Genomic DNA, 17,532 nt, shown 5'->3' on the forward strand with positions numbered 1-17,532 from the left:
GTAGGACATGTTCTGAGGCATCAAGGGATCACCAATTTGGTATTGAAGGGCAGTGTGGAGGGTAAAAATCATAGAGGGAGACCAAGAGATGAATACATTAAGCAGATTCAGAAGGATGTAGGTTGCAGTAGGTACTGGGAGATGAAGAAGCTTGCACAGAATAGAGTAGCATGGAGAACTGCATCAAACCAGTCACAGTACTGAAGACCACAACAACGACAACAAGCAGTATGCAGATGGTACCTAAGTATGAAAAATGTTGTATTACCTTCATAAGCACATAGGTATAATACTGCTCGAGCCATTAGATTTAAGGCATGGATGTCGTGAACTTCTTTTGAAGCGGACTTCCATCTAATCCCTGTCTCTTGAGCTGCAAGTCTCAAGAAAGGTTTCTGCAAGACAACATGAAATTTGGAAGGAATTTCTTTAATGCACTGTTTTAAAGTACTGCTCATTGGAAAAAAATTAATTTTCTCTTGCTTTGTACTTTGTACACTAGGTCTTTTGAAGTTGTCGGTCAGAGCCAAGTTTGGTCGGTGATATATATCTTCTCTTTGTGAAGAGGTTGTTGCTGACATCTTATGATAACAACATGGAACAATTATCAAACGTCTGATTGTAGGGACCATTGCAAATATCTTTGCTGCATTTGCACTGAGGTCAGCACATGCATGAAGCCCAATCAGACAGACAGAGTCCTGAGCCTCTCTTTGTGTAGTTCTTCCACTATCTGGTTTATTGGATACCTTTGCTGGGTTATCAGCACACAGTGAGGTCACATTACTTTCAGTTTCTTGTGAATAAACTTTTCCATCATTTGCGGTATTTACATTGATGTGTCCCATGTTGTCATATTTGGTCTTATCCTTTGAGGGACCACAGTTCGTTTCACAACAATGATCAGTTGTTCTAGATTCTGTGATTTTAATTAATCCTTTACTTCCACTCTGTCCTTTAGCAATAATTCCCATTTTGCTCTTTTCACTAGAATGTTTGTTTTTCTTGGCAGATTTCAGATTATATATGATATTACCCCCAGGCCAGTCAGAATGACACTTGTGCAAACAATCAGGGGGCATCTTATCTTGAATTATTTGTGCAATGTTCCCTTCAGTATCTGAATTTATTTCAACTGTGGTGTAAACTACTTGTGCAGCTGAGCAAATTTTTGTTTGACGTCTGGCAGCTGCCTCAACCAGTTCAGGCCTAGCTTCTAAACCCAGCACAGTGTATCCATATTTTGCATGAAGTAACTGGCCAACATATCCCTGCAAAGAAACAAAAAAGTTCATGAGAAGTATTTTGAAGCTGCATATCAGTGCATTTTTGAGCTCAGTGTCAGTGTTCAGTTGCGCGCACACACACACACACACACACACACACACACACACACACACACACTCTCTCTCTCTCTCTCTCTCTCTCTCTCTCTCTCTCTACATACTGCTGGAGAGTGCATACTGTGTAGGATAAGAAATAAATTATTGAACTTGCACTGTCTGAAACAGTTTTTGAACAATGTTATGCATCAAGAAATACCTGCTACTTCACTCACAAACAGATAAATCATCAAATGTAAGTTAATGTGCACAGTTATTTACTGTGTAGGTTCTGCCACAAAAACTTTGAAGTTATAATACATACAATCTTTTCAACGTGAAGAAAAAGCCATGATCATCATAAACGAAAACACCGCTGACAGCTGGTTAAATGTGGTTTTAATCTACCAAACTTCGTCTCACAGCTTACAGCTGAATCTTCAGGTGCAACAAAAATTAATACATTAATCTATCACAGGTCAACCCAATGTTTTTAGTCAAGGTATTGTCGCTCTGAGAATACTGTCAGTATTTTAAAAATAGATGATCCAATGATGTTGCTGGGTAGATCGAACTGATATACTGGACATTCATTGTTACTTCACACGAATGTGAACAGTAAAATAATGTCTCTGTGAAACATGTTTCAAAATATCTAGTATCAGAAATGCAAAGTAAATAAAAAAGCAGTCAAATATTTACAGCATTATGCAGCAATTGGTGGTCTGGATTACTGAGCTGTTCATATGTAATAGAGGACAAGATGTCATGTGTGCATAAGAACGTTGCTACTACATTTATGATGCTGCTGTGGTTGGTATCAAAACCAAACTTTGTTACCAGCTGAGTTATCCACTATGCTTCAGCAGGGCCACCATCAGAAATTTGGTATCTAACAACATAAAGATCAAGACTTGCAGTAGATTGAGGTAGAACTCGAATCTGTATTAACGAAATAATCCATTGTGTGGATTTTTACTCTGCCTTTACAATATAGTCGAGGAAGGAAGATTACAACCTCAGTCTTCTTGTACATAATGTGATACGCCATGCTAAGGCAATATTCAGCTACTGCAGGGAGAATTGTCCCATGCATGTATGAAGCTGGCAATTGTTGTAAAGATCTTAGTCTGAATTACGAGTCCAATTGCATCTACAAAATTCAACATCTCCTTAGCAGAAGCAGTAGCCCTCTAAGCATTGAGAGAAGAGTAGGTATTGCCATTTTACACACTGACAAAACATTATTATTTCAAATATAGTGTCAAGATTACATATTATTTGGTGGTTGTGCAATAAACAGATTAAATAATGGCAGAAATGGTATGATTCAGAGAAGATGCTTAGTTCCTGACAATGTTACTAAGGGTTTATGCAAGTTTGTTCCTGTACAATATCCATGGCCTCTAAAAGTTTCACAAAGATAAAAAACAAAGAGTTTCAATTCACCTTATTTTGAGTGTGATGGTTCAAATCCCTATCTGGCCATCCAGGTTTTGGTCTTCAGGACTTTGCTAAATTGATCCAGGCAAATACTGGAATGGTTTCTCTAACATGTTGGCTGCCACATGCTTAGTGACAGATGTTACACTGCCAGGCCAGGCACACATCGTTCAGCATTAAGGCTCTGCTGTGGCCAGCAGTGGCCACTTGGCCGTCTGTGTGTTAAAAAGTGTATGGCCAATTTCCTTCCCATCCTTTCAAAATCTGAGCTTGTGTACTCTGTGTTAGTGAACTGTCAATGGGATGTTAAACTCTTAATTTTCTTCCCTTCCTATTTTTAGCAACATTAATGTGTTGATTCACAGTTCAGCCAAATGTTTTACGTTATTACTCGGTCCTCTAGTAGGAAACTGCAACCACATATTCATATTTTACAGACAAACTAAAGAAGATGTAACTACAACTGTCACAACTTTTATTTAGTTTTAATGAAGTTTCTTTATTTACATGCTGTTCATGGCTCACTGGTAGAAACTTTTGGTTGGATATTGTGGTATTACTTACAAATCTGCTTATTTCAACAAATCTTTTATTTAATGACCAGTACTTGCATGGATGACCCCATTTGCAATGCGGTCTAATGTAGTAGTGACACTATATTCAGCATCTAATAGCTCCATCCAGATATTCAGTTTAAGGCAGAAGAAGCTGGCACATTCCTTTTATTGGTGTGTTGTTATGAAGAAAAGACAATGAAATGCTGGGACAAAACATCTACTGCAGGCCTACTCAAACTGGTCTATATTTGCAGATTACAAGTTGTAGCCTGTACAATGTGTTGATATACGGTGCACTCTCTCCGCATCGTTTTCAATTCTAACAGCTTGCATATTCACAAAACCAAATTCAGCACACATTGGAAGCAAACCGTTTCCAGTCTATAGTACGTTATGAAGAAATACAGTACTCGACAACATGGCCATCTTCATGTACTTTGGAGGTAATTCTTAAATTACCAGAGGAATACATTACAAACATAACATTAAATAAGTAAGTCACCCCAACAGAAAAACTTCTTGCGTTCTCTTAGAGATAGTCCCAACTTACAGAAATGATTCCCAAGGTGGAATATAATATTCATCAGGTATGTTGCACAATACAAAACCATGTCAATGAACAACTTTGTTCATGTCTATGCAGAAAACCCCCCTATGAACCACGGACCTTGCCGTTGGTGGGGAGGCTTGCGTGCCACAGCGATACAGATGGCTGTACCGTAGGTGCAACCACAACGGAGGGGTATCTGTTGAGAGGCCAGACAAACATGTGGTTCCTGAAGAGGGGCAGCAGCCTTTTCAGTAGTTGCAGGGGCAACAGTCTGGATGATTGACTGATCTGGTCTTGTAACACTAACCAAAACGGCCTTGGTGTGCTGGTACTGCAAATGGCTGAAAGCAAGCCGAAATTTTTCCCTACGGAATGCAGCTTTACTGTATGGTTAAATGATGATGGCGTCCTCTTGGGTAAAATATTCCAGAGGTAAAATAATCCCCCATTCGGATCTCCGGGCAGGGAATACTAAGGAGGACGTCGTTATCAGGAGAAAGAAAACTGGCATTCTACAGATCGGAGCGTGGAACGTCAGATCCCTTAATCGGGCAGGTAGGTTGGAAATTTAAAAATGGAAATAGATAGGTTAAAGTTAGATATAGTGGGAATAGTGAAGTTCGGTGGCAGGAGGAATAAGACTTTTGGTCAGGTGAATACAGGGTTATAAATACAAAATCAAATAGGGGTAATGCAAGAGTAGGTTTAATAATGAATAAAAAAAAAGGATTACGGGTAAGCTACTACAAACAGCATAGTGAATGCATTATTGTGGCCAAGATAGACATGAAGCCCATGCCTACTACAGTAGTACAAGTTTATATGCCAACTAGCTCTCCAGATGACGAAGAAATTGGTGAAATGTATGATGAGATAAAAGAAATTATTCAGGTAGTGAAGGGAGACGAAAATTTAATAGTCCTGGGTGACTGGAATTCAATAGTAGGAAAAGGCAGAGATGGAAATGTAGTAGGTGAATACGGATTGGGGGGAAGAAATGAAAGAGGAAGCCGCCTGGTAGAATTTTGCACAGAGCATAACTTAATCATAGCTAACACTTAATCGTAAAAGAAGGTTGTATACATGGAAGAAGCCTGGAGATACTAGAAGGTATCAGATACATTACATAATTGTAAGACAGTGATTTACGAACCAGATTTTAAATTGTAAGACATTTCCAGGGGCAGATGTGGACTCTGACCACAATCTGTTGGTTATAAACCGTAGATTAAAACTGAAGAAACTGCAAAAAGGTGGGAATTTAAGGAGATGGGACCTGGATAAACTGAAAGAACCAGCGATTGTACAGAGTTTCAGGGAGAGCATAAGGGAACAATTGACAGGAATGGGGGAAAGAAATACAGTAGAAGAAGAATGGGTAGCTTTGAGGGATGAAGTAGTGAAGGCAGCAGAGGATCGAGTAGGTAAAAAGATGAGGGATAGTAGAAATTCTTGGGTAACAGAAGAAATATCGAATTTAATTGATGAAAGGAGAAAATACAAAAATGCAGTAAATGAAGCAGGCAAAAAGGGCTACAAACGTCTCAAAAATGAGATCGACAGGAAGTGCAAAATGGCTAAGCAGGGATGGCTAGAGGACAAATGTAAGGATGTAGAGGCATATGTCACTAGGGGTTAGATAGATACTGCCTACAGGAAAATTAAAGAGACCTTTGGAGAAAAGAGAACCATGTGCATGAATATCAAGAACTCATACGGAAACCCAGTTCTACGCAAAGAAGGGAAAGAAGAAAGGTGGAAGGAGTATATAGAGGGCCTATACAAGGGACAAGATTATGGAAACGGAAGAGGATGTGGCTGAAGATGAAATGGGAGATACAATACTGCGTGAAGAGTTTGACAGAGCACTGAAAGACCTGAGTCGAAACTAGGCCCCCGGAGTAGACAACATTCCATTAGAACTACTGATGGCCTTGGGAGAGCCAGTCCTGACAAAACTCTACCATCTGGTGAGCAAGATGTATGAGACAGGCAAAATACCCTCAGACTTCAAGAAGAATATAATAATTCCAATCCCAAAGAAAGCAGGTGTTGACAGATGTGAAAATTACCAAACTATCTGTTTAATAAGTCACAGCTGCAAAATACTAAAGCGAAGTCTTTACAGATGAATGGAAAAACTGGTAGAAGTCGACCTCGGGGAAGATCAGTTTGGATTCCGTAGAAATGTTGGAACACGTGAGGCAATACTGACCCTACGACTTATCTTAGAAGAAAGATTAAGGAAAGGCAAACCTGCGTTTCTAGCATTTGTAGACTTAGAGTAAGGTTTTGACAATGTTGACTGGAATGCTCTCTTTCAAATTCTAAAGGTGGCAGGGGTAAAATACAGGGAGCGAAAGGCTATTTACAATTTGTACAGAAACCAGATGGCAGTTATAAGAGTCGAGGGGCATGAAAGGGAAGCAGCGGTTGGGAAGGGAGTGAGACAGGGTTGTAGCCTCTCCCCAATGTTATTAAATCTGTATATTGAGCAAGCAATAAAGGAAACAAAAGAAAAGTTCAGAGTAGGTATTAAAATCCATGGAGAAGAAATAAAAACTTTGAGGTTCGCTGATGACATTGTAATTCTGTCAGAGACAGCAAAGGACTTGGAAGAGCAGTTGAACGGAATGGACAGTGTCTTAAAAGGAGGATACAAGATGGACATCAACAAAAGCAAAACGGGGATAATGGAATTTAGTCGAATTAAGTTGGTTGACGCTGAGGGAATTAGATTAGGAAATGAGACACTTATAGTAGTAAAGGAGTTTTGCTATTTGGGGAGCAAAATAACTGATGATGGTCGAAGTAGAGAGGATATAAAATGTAGACTGGCAATGGCAAGGAAAGCGTTTCTGAAGAAGAGAAATTTATTAACATCGAGTATAGATTTGTCAGGAAGTCTTTTCTGAAAGTATTTGTATTGAGTGTAGCCATGTACGGAAGTGAAACGTGGATGATAAATACTTTGGACAAGAACAGAATAGAAGCTTTCGAAATGTGGTGCTACAGAAGAATGCTGAAGATTAGAAGGGTAGATCACATAACTAATGAGAAGGTATTGAATAGGATTGGGGAGAAGAGAAGTTTGTGGCACAACTTGACTAGAAGAAGGGATCGGTTGGTAGGACATGTTCTGAGGCATCAAGGGATCACCAGTTTGGTATTGGAGGGCAGTGTGGAGGGTAAAAATCATAGAGGGAGACCAAGAGATGAATACATTAAGCAGATTCAGAAGGATGGAGGTTGCAGTAGGTACTGGGAGATGAAGAAGCTTGTGCAGAATAGAGTAGCATGGAGAGCTGCATCAAACCAGTCACAGGACTGAAGACCACAACAACAACATCATCCTAATCAATGTGGCACCCCACTTGGTTCCATTAAAACTGGAAGGGTGAGGACACGAATTGTAGTCCAAAAGCAATCAGCGACAACTACAGCTCTAACAGTGAGAGTTGAAAGACTTTTGTTTAAGGTAAGTACCACATCATTAAATATATGGGACAAGTAGGTCTTAGAGGTCAGACTGTAATTAAAATCTGTTTTATGAACATCAAGGATTCTGAATCAGCACAAAACATAAAGCAATAGCAGCAGGCATGCATTGTTGAAAATTCTGTAAAAGATAGTCATACAGAAAATAATGTTTTCATTCCTAACTTTGAGATACTTACAGTATCACATTGCAGTGAGTTAAAAGTTAGTGTTCCAGCAGAAATTCTTAGCATTTAATTGATACTGCTTTAGGAAAAGACTGAAAATATTAATTGTAATTACCATTCCAGATCCAAAATCAACGATTCTTCTAATGCCACCTGATTGACACTCGTCATGAATAACTTGAGCCAAATGACATATTTCATGGAGCTTTTTCTCAGATAAACGATGGCATATAATAGAAGGAATGCAATATAACTCTTCCTTTAAAATGTATGTTTTAACCACCGACTTCAGTTTTTGGCACATTTTGCAGAAATATTTTAGTGAATCTGGCCAGTCATCCTGCCAAGAGATAAGTCACACAAATAAGTTTTCCCATGCTTTTATAACATTTTATCCTACTAAGAAAAAGATATTCTTAAAACACTTGCATAGGCTTGAATGACAAAGAATAACATTTACTAACCTTAATATAACCTGTAGGGAGCTGATTTAATTCTTCATTTGAAAGAGTTAAAAGTGCTTCACACCATGCAGAGGGTATTTTGTTCAGAATATCATTAATCAAAATTTCTGTTACTGGACATGAATAAAGCCAGTCATATTCCTTCAGGAAGGCAAGTGCATCCCGAAAGTATGCTTCGAAAGTGACATAATTTTCAGGTAACATTCTGAAAAATAAAAAAAAAATCCTGAAGCTAAGATGTACAGTTAATTTAAAGTAACATTTTTTGTGGTATAAAAACTAGTTTCTTAAGTGCTCCAACACAAAACTACTACAGAAATATAATTCCTTTTTGAATACTATTCCGAACAGATTACAGATCTGTCAAGTTAGTTTTTGATTACTGTCAACCTGAAATTGTGGAACAGTTAGCTTATGTCTGGACTTTCAGACTCAAAGTAGCAATAGTCTGGATGGAATAGAGGATGTATATAAGGCTACATAGGAAGAACATTTGAAAATACGTATTATTATCAAATAATCATCATTGTTGATTTGCAACTCACATGTATGAGGCATGAGAATCTGCTATCTTACTGACATTAATATTATTAAGAATATTACAGCATCAGACCTTATCTAACAATTTGTGTTCTCAATGTTTCTAGCAGCAATGATTCCTTGGTCTTTTCCTTTCATTTTTCTGTACAAGCTTTTTTTGATGTCCCACTATTCTTTGTTCTTGTATGCCCACACCAGTGAGGTTTATAATTGTAATTATTCAGGCTTCCTGGGAATATGTTCTCATCTTGAGGTGTCAGGTGTTCTGCTGGATATTAGTGCTGTCCATGCACAATATTTTGACAATGTAAATCGTCTTCATAAGGTGCTACTTGAGACTGGTAGTTGAGAGGAACAGATCCATTATTTATGCCTACGGCCTCCTCTCACTGTGGTCAGTTCTAGGGATTCATTCTGTGACTGAATCCCACTATGAGCATTCTGAACAATTCCGTCTTTGGTCCACTGCACCAGGGCACAAGCTGGTGTTCCATTTTCAGTCTGGAGCATCTCCATGGTCAATTCTAGACATTCTGCATGTGGCCTATGCCCATTAAAAAAATCCTGAGATGAGGGATGTAACACACAGAACCGACCTTGGAGGTGCACCTGAAACTACAGGTGTTCGGTTATACTGATTTTTTTTAATTTAATTTTTTTTATCTGCAGTTTAACTTGTCTGTTAAAACTGCTCAAAATAATTGATTCCTGAAATAACCAATTTTCAGTTTTTTATTGCTATTATTTCCAGTAATAAACATAGACAATGAACAGAGATCGGATAAAGGTAAGACTCTCTCAGAATTTTGCATTATACACTTCAAGATCAAAATAAAACTTAGTCCATATACTGTTTCCTACTTTTCTTAAAAAGTAATGAGAGGCTCATACAACTATTGGGGCATAACAAATAGTCAGTGCTAAAGTATGAAAACTAAGTTTGGAGAACTAAAATTTTCCATGTTACGTTGTCCATCTCCAAGGGCTGCAAAATGGATAAAGGCATACTTTGTAGACACAGGCAGCAGATCAGCTACTTTCTATTTCTAATACAAACAATGAATGAATTTTTAAGTTTTTAATTTTCTACTGTTGCCTTAATTTCCTTTCTCTTTTATTATTTCTTAGAACTGGTAGACAAAGATTTTGTGTAAAATTTGTAGTGATCTTTTTCTTAAACACTTCGAAAGGGAAGCCCATTTTGTAGTCAAATATATTTACTTTCTAACAAGAATGAGCATAAAAGTTATTCTTTTATGAAAAAACTAAACATGCTCTTTCAAAAAAGTAAAATAAACTGTTTAGATAATGCACAAAATAGAATATTTAGCAGGAACAATTACTTGACAAGAGCTAAAATTTCAGTATTGAATTAATCCATTGGACAATTTTCATTGTCCACTCTGTTCATAAATACTCATTCTATAATGTGTGAATCTAAGTTGACTCTTTTCATTAAAACAATATTATTCAAAGACAATACCAATCCTTCAGAAGCCACAGGACTTCCTACCAGTGATAAATATTTTTGAGCTAAAATATATTGTAGTCAAATATATTTACTTTCTAACAAGAATTAGCATAAAAGTTATTTTTTGATGAAAAAACTAAAAATGCTCTTTCAAAAAAGTAAAATAAACTGTTTTGATAATGCACAAAATAGAATATTTAGCAGGAACAATTACTTGACAAGAGTTAAAATTTCAGTATTGAATTAATCCATTGGACAATTTTCATTGTCCACTCTGTTCATAAATACTCATTCTATAGTGTGTGAATCTAAGTCGACTATTTTCATTAAAACAATACTATTCAAAGACGATACCAATCCTTCAGAAGCCACAGAACTTCCTGCCAGTGATAAATATTTTTGAGCTACAAATGACAAGCCTGGCATACACCTTTTACACTGCCCCCCCCCCCCCCCCCAAAAAAAAAAACACCACACATTGAAAGGATCACTGCTTCTGGGTGGGGACAAAAGAAACCTTATTGTCTCAACAATGCTCTACTAATTCTTATGTCATGTTTATTGCTCATTTCTAACTGCTGGTGTTATTGAAGTATCTCTGATTGCTTTTCTCATTTTCTATAACAACCCAGTTTTTCAAAGCTGTGGAAATTTTATGAATAAACATTACTTGTTTATTTAAAAATTTTATTTAAAATCCAAAAATTTTAGCAACACTCCTATGACAAATTGATATACTGGTAGAACATCCAACACTTCAAGAAGTCAAGTTTATAACTGTACATATTGACAGCAGTTACCTTATCACACAGTTATTTACTGTTCGTTACATTTATGACTTTTTTCCACTTCTCATTCCCTTGTTCATGGTTGTGATCAACTTTGTTTCTGCTGTTTGGATATTGCCTTAGTGTGTGTATCAAGTGAGTACTTGTTCCTTGTATTTAATTACGAACTAGCAAAAACTATGTATGCTTATACCATTTCAGCCTATGCTGCTATTTCTTTTAGGACATCTCTTTCTTCCACTTTATTTCATTATTAACCCTCCATTGTAGTCTCACTATTAAACAACTTCTCCTCAAAAAGTCATTTTCGGTATTTCTGATCCACAGAGTAATGTAATTTGAATAACTTCTCCATACAAACTTTTCTTTCTCACCGTCATCATTTTTTTACCATATCAATGAGTTCATTTTATTTATTGTTAGTTTTACCTGAGATATTCTTTTGAAATTTCTCTCTTATTACACTCTTGTTTAGCAAATAACAGACTTAAATATTCAAATTCCTCACCAGAACTAGTTCCTCTTTCCTCAGTATTCTTTATTCTACTGTCATGAGATGAAAGGAGTAAGATTTTTGGCAAGGGAATATATGGGAACTGCAGCCATAATGGAGAAGACGAAGAAAAAGGAAGGGGGCAAGCAAGATAGAATTAGATAAAACAAATGATGGTACTAATGGAAGGAAGGATGAAAGGAGATCTTTGGAAAGAGAGAGATGCTTGTAAAAGAAGATGTGAGAAATGGACAATGAGGCTGTAACATATTTTGGGGAAAAAGTAAGGTGGAAATTTTTTGTATAATTTGAAATTTTATTGTATAACTGCAGAATTATTTTTACTTATTAGTTCTGCTGTATATTTCCCATTGTGCAGAATTGTCCTTTGATACAAGATTTTAGAAGATTTGTAATTTAAGGCTGACCTTTTGCTCTTTCTGGATATGTAGATGTGCTGTCTTTTAATATTCTTTCTGTTTTTTTCTAGCACCTTTGTACAGAATGTAACAGTTAGGCAACATACCTATGGTTTCCAAATATCTACTTGCTACATTAAGAAAGCCTTGATGGTAACTTAAAAATATATGTGTAAGGATTTGATACAGGAAAAATTACGCAGTATTGCAGAGTGCATTATTGAACTGGCAGAATGAACTTGGCATGTTGCTTGAGGTATCAGGGAAGCTATAAATTCATTGACAGTGCATTACTGGGGAAAGAGAGACTCCTGAATGTATGGACAATGGACAACAATGGGGAAAATACAGTGGGGCATATCAGCACTCTCTTAAAGTGACTAAGCATATGAATTAAATGATTTACCTTGTAAATAGTGAGTCTCATTGTTTCACAATGTATAAAAAAATATAACAATCTCTACTCACAGAACAAGATAAATTTTGCAGGTCGCATGTCAGCGCTTACCTCCACTACAAACTATGTCAGATATGTATACTAAAAACGATACAGCCCTCACCAAATATGTATGAAGAACAAAGAACAGGGACGTTCTAATTTATGGAAACTTTTTGTTGATTCCTGCTGATGTGTTGCTGAAGTCATGGGACACAGGATACATAAGACAACAAACTGTTACCAGGTCTTTAGCTATAGACATTCTATGCTGGTTGTATGTCTTCAAACACTTAAAAGAAAATAACAGTCCTGGCACTGGGTCTTACAACATGAGAGACCTCACCTATCATGACAATGACACTAAGTGACATTTAAACTGGTGCTGACTGTGATTCATTGTACCGTACTGCTTCCTTACAACTCTGTTACTTTGTGCCAGATGTGCACAACAAGACTGCCTGTATACAGCTTGTTCATCACACACTCACGGATCTCAAAAACGCGGACATATATGTAAATGAAGTGAAAATAAAGATTTCTTAAGTTAGTCTGACCAGAATGATACACTATGTGACAGGACTGTTGTATTTACCCAACACAGTATGTTGTTATTACTCCCAGCTGCTATTCCTCTTATTGAGTCTTCTCTTCGAACCAATGATGAGGTTACTGCTTGCTGAGAGGAGGTGTTTGGAGGGGGAGTGATGCTTCACCAAGGAGTGTTCCCATAAGCCTTCTTGACTCCTGCGTGAGCTTGCTTTTTTTTCTTTTTTTTAATGCATTTCAATGTGCTTTGCCCAACAGAATGGTATAACATTATCTTGCTCTTAAAGGAAGAGAAGGAAGTAGGTACTCAATTGTATAGACAGTTTGGTCAGAGACCAAAAAGTACTCAGGTATCAAAGTAGAAGACAGAACTTCTTCCATTTATCATGATTCACTTGCTCCATTCCTCCCAGAGTGCTACAAAATTCAGCAGTGAATTCATATGGAAGATAAACAGAAGAACAATGTCAGAAAAATGCCCAAGTAACTGAATGTGGGGTTGGATTCTGCATAAACCCATCAGCATATTTTGATGGTAATTTAAAATATTGCCAAATGGAAATCTACAACTCTTACGTAAGTTAAATGTTACACTGTTTTAGGTCTCCTAAGGAATCAAGGTGATGATTTACCCAAATCTAAAATGGCTCTGAGCACTATGGGACTCAACTGCTGTGGTCATAAGTCCCCTAGAACTTAGAACTACTTAAACCTAACTAACCTAAGGACATCACACACATCCATGCCCGAGGCAGGATTCGAACCTGCGACCGTAGTGGTCGTGCGGTTCCAGACTGTAGCGCCTTTAACCGCTCGGCCACTCCGGCCGGCACCCAAATCTTTTCACATCAATATTTTCTGAAGGATACCTCTACATTAATCCAAAAGGCCTCATAATTCACAAACATCTCTTAAAATTTCATTCCACGCATAAGTACACAAACCCCTGAAGTATGAAAACATTTTATGAGTGTGTTGCACAATGAGAAGCTGCCACATGGTGTAAAGTGGGAACTTATGAACTTTGGTGCAGAGGTCGGAAACTGAAGCATGTTTTAAATGCACTTCTACTCAGCCTAATTCCCTCCCTCATGGTGCTCTGCATCCAAAATTTTTGATGTGGTGAACTAGATGACTTGTGAAACATGTAACCATAATCAGACTACAATTGTTACTGTCAGCCTAATACAGAGTGAGTTTCGGTTGTTTGCAGTGTGTATTTTCTGAGCTTGTGTTTTGCTTGCTGTTCACACATGAGGGCAAGTTCTGTCTGTTTTTGGTTATTTTTCAACAAATAAGAAAGGTTGAGTGTTGTTGTTAAAGAAGGTTACCATTAGTGATTATAGGTAACTGTAAGTCTGTGATGCTCTTCATCACTTTCATTGTTACTTTCTTGCACGCTTTTGATTATTTCTTCATCTGTTAAAGTTTGGTCCGCATCACAGTTTTCCTCATTCAGTCACTTAGTAATATCTTCGTCATCAAATTCTTCTCCTCCTGGAGGGTTGTGGAACATGTCAGTGTACAAAGTAATTGATAATTCCAAATTGACTGGCTCATTGTGTCACTCACTACTGGATCCAACTCAGCATCAATGGATGGCTACAGTTTTCTCCAGCTCTTCATTATGGTAGCGCTGTCCACTTTATCCCATGCTTCGGCTCCTTACAAAACAACAGTACATATGTTAATTGCTTTCCACACCTTCAGCATAGTCTCACTTTCATTCAGCAAGGAGATGAGAAGTGAATGTCGATAATGACATTTAATTGATTCCAAAATTCCCTGGTCCATGGTCTGTATTAGGGCTGTCACAAAGGGTGGCAGAAAGAGTGCTTGCATATCATCAGACTTTAGAGAAACATCTGAAGAATGACTGAGAGCATTGTCAATTATAAGGATAGCTGTCAGTGGAAGCTTTGTCTTCTTTAGCTCTTTTCTCACTGGGGGTACAAATGTTTCATGGAACCACAGCGAAAATATTTGTCTGTTCATCCTCGTTTTCATCTGAGCACAAAACTGTATTGGTAGAGTATTTATGTCAGTGTGTTGAAAACAACATGGACATTGGGTTTTTCCAATCACCATAAGTGGTAGTTTATGAGTCCCATTTGCATTACAACCCACCATTAATGTTATGTGCTCTTTCTGTTGCTTGTAACCATGAGCTTCCTTCTCACTGTTGGCAGCTAATGTTTTTGAAGGAAGCGTCTTGTAAAAGAGTCCTGTTTCATCAGCATTATACAAGGCATCAGCAGTTAAATCTTCTTCCTGTATTATCTTCTGTATCTTGCTTACAAACTCGTCAGCATCCTTATTGTTAGCTGAGCGACTTTCCCGGTGACTGTCAGCTGCCGAATGCCATGTCATTTTTTCCAGTTTGATAGCCAACCTTCGCTCGCTGCAAACAAGTTACTACCGCCAAGTTATTTGTTAAATGCAGCTGATTTTTCCTTTATAATCGGGCCACTGACTGGAATTCCTTTACTGTGTTGTTGTATGACCCATCTATAAGCTGCTACTTCCAGTTCTTTATTCTCACTATTCCCCATAACTTTCCGTTTTCCCAACTCACTATCAAATTGTGTTGAGTACTGTCGAATAACATCTTTCTTTTTGATGTTATAAATAGATGATCGTCAAACATTAAACTCAGCAGCAATGGCTTTCTGTAAAGAACCTCGATTTAACTTATCTAAAATTTCAAGTTTCTGCTTGAGGTCTAGTGTAACATGTTTCCTTTTAGAAGACATGATTCCAAACTGTAAAGAAAGCTACAATTTCGAATACAGTATATAAAGCACTGTTTAACTAAGCATTGTTGCACACGATAATTCATTGTGCACGTGTTTTTGGATTTACTCTGGATTACTGAGAAGCCGGAATACTGAGGACCGGATTAGTGAGAGTTGAGTGTAGTTTCATCTGGTAAATGTAGTGGGGAGACTAGTTGGGAATCAAACAAGGAATTCACCTCAAGCTACAGTATAGATAGTTCAGATAAATTGATAGAGTAACAGAAAGTTATAACCTATAACCTTCATGCACGATTAGGGTACCTTAAGCAGTAACTACACAGTCTGTGAAGGAAGGGGGTGAAAAAAATGGGCACAGACAGCTGGAAGAGAGGCCATCAGTAATGTTATGTGCTCTGATTGTTTTATTTTGAATGTTTGGTCAGCTGTCAAAGAGTCCAGTGGAGAGGAACCTTTGTTGTGTAACTACTGTTACGCATATTTTCAAAAGATGCTTAATGGCAATTGCACATAAGAGAGTAAATTTTACTTGTATGAGCTTTTCTAAGCATATTTTGTCTGATGATTATTCAAAACACGTCATAAGTGAACTACATAGCGATCAAGACGTTTCCAAGGAATTACTATACACCAAATCTGAATGGTTGCATACCTCAAAAAAGGACGACTTTATCAGTCAAATGGAACCTGACCTTTTTGACTGTTTCTCCAGGGAAAATAATGTTGATGGTGCTACTAAAAACTAAAACCTCATAATACAGTGTACTATCAAACTAAAGTAAAGAGAAACAGTGGCACAATCATTTACAATACTTTCACTGATTATTTTTTAGTTAAATATTGACACTGAAATGAATCAAGTTGATTGTATTTCAAAAAAATAAAAAAGATTTTGTGATATGACTCCATATCTTGAACACTTGGCAGGCAGTTTACAATACTGACAACTTGAATGACAAATATATGAGAAAAGTACTACCACAGCTGTATCTTGAGAATGTCTTTATTCTATCACACGGCTAGTTTTGGCAGCTCACTACTATCATCCTCAGGCCCTGTCTACCAAAGAACATGTACACAATTCCAATATTTGAAAACTAAACAACTATAAGACAACAAACATAAAAATTATGGTACTCTAATGTATTAGTTGAAGCAACCTTAAGGTAATATTCTGCGAAGTACCAACAGAGTACGTATGTAGTACCTCCATTATTTTTTTCCCTGCTCTAGTCCAGTAATGTATTAGCGTATAAAACATAAACAGAGAAGAAACCTGAATCACAGTCACAAAACATATGGCTGTCATCATATGTGAAAACAATGGAATCTAAAAAGGCAACTTTCGCTGCTTCCAAACCTAACCATTAAATCAACACAATGTACTACTGTATAAATTTAACAAAGGGTCCCAAATATCAGACATTATCCCGGTAAAGATGTTCATTAATGCTTAAAGACGTATGCCAAAGGTGTATATGTGATGTGAGAACCTAACGGTAGAGGTGAAACCAACCCCACTGCAACTGTACATGAACCACATAATTTTGTGGCAACCTATCGCCAAGAACCAAGAACTAGAAAAGCCCTCCCCTCAAAACCTTTGATAACTATGTACCCTTAAATAACCAAAAAGGCCAGGCCTCAAGTATTATGTTCACTATTACGCCCTAACTGCAAGAAATAAAACAAAAATATCCACTTCAAACAGTATATTCCTCAATATAAAACCCTCCTTGATATAAAATGAATGACAAACTTACTAAATTTTCACAAAGCTTCAAATCTGCCTTTGGCAGTTCTTTTTCTGTAAAAAAATTAAAAACAGAAATTCATTACTACTCAGTCAGTTTCAATAACTATTGGTATTAGAATACCACATAGGATGAAACTGAAGCTGTATCATAAAATTAAAGACAATGACAGGTCAGTTACAGAATTTGACTACTGACAATGCTGCAAATTACTGAAGAATGGTGTGAGACTCTGTAAATCACTTGATATAATTTTGCTAATGCACCAGAAATCTTTCAGAAATCTCTGGAACAAACTATTGCCAACATTCCACAATGCATCAGT

At 37.2% G+C, this 17,532-nt stretch overlaps 1 protein-coding gene across 1 annotated transcript in view; it reads right to left on the minus strand.

Annotated features, from left to right (window-relative positions):
* LOC126183820 (presequence protease, mitochondrial) overlaps positions 1–17,532 on the minus strand; it is a 92,593-nt gene that overhangs the window by 9,397 nt on the left and 65,664 nt on the right. Inside the window, exons 3-5 of the mRNA XM_049926073.1 lie at positions 8,002–8,206; positions 7,653–7,877; positions 269–1,271 (exon numbers count right to left, since the gene is read on the minus strand). Of these exons, the coding sequence (XP_049782030.1) occupies positions 269–1,271; positions 7,653–7,877; positions 8,002–8,205 (1,432 nt within the window). The 5' untranslated portion in view covers position 8,206. The remainder of the gene's footprint in view (positions 1–268; positions 1,272–7,652; positions 7,878–8,001; positions 8,207–17,532) is intronic.

The sequence above is a fragment of the Schistocerca cancellata genome, chromosome 4, assembly GCF_023864275.1.
Source record: "Schistocerca cancellata isolate TAMUIC-IGC-003103 chromosome 4, iqSchCanc2.1, whole genome shotgun sequence".
In the NCBI taxonomy this organism is placed as follows: domain Eukaryota; kingdom Metazoa; phylum Arthropoda; class Insecta; order Orthoptera; family Acrididae; genus Schistocerca; species Schistocerca cancellata.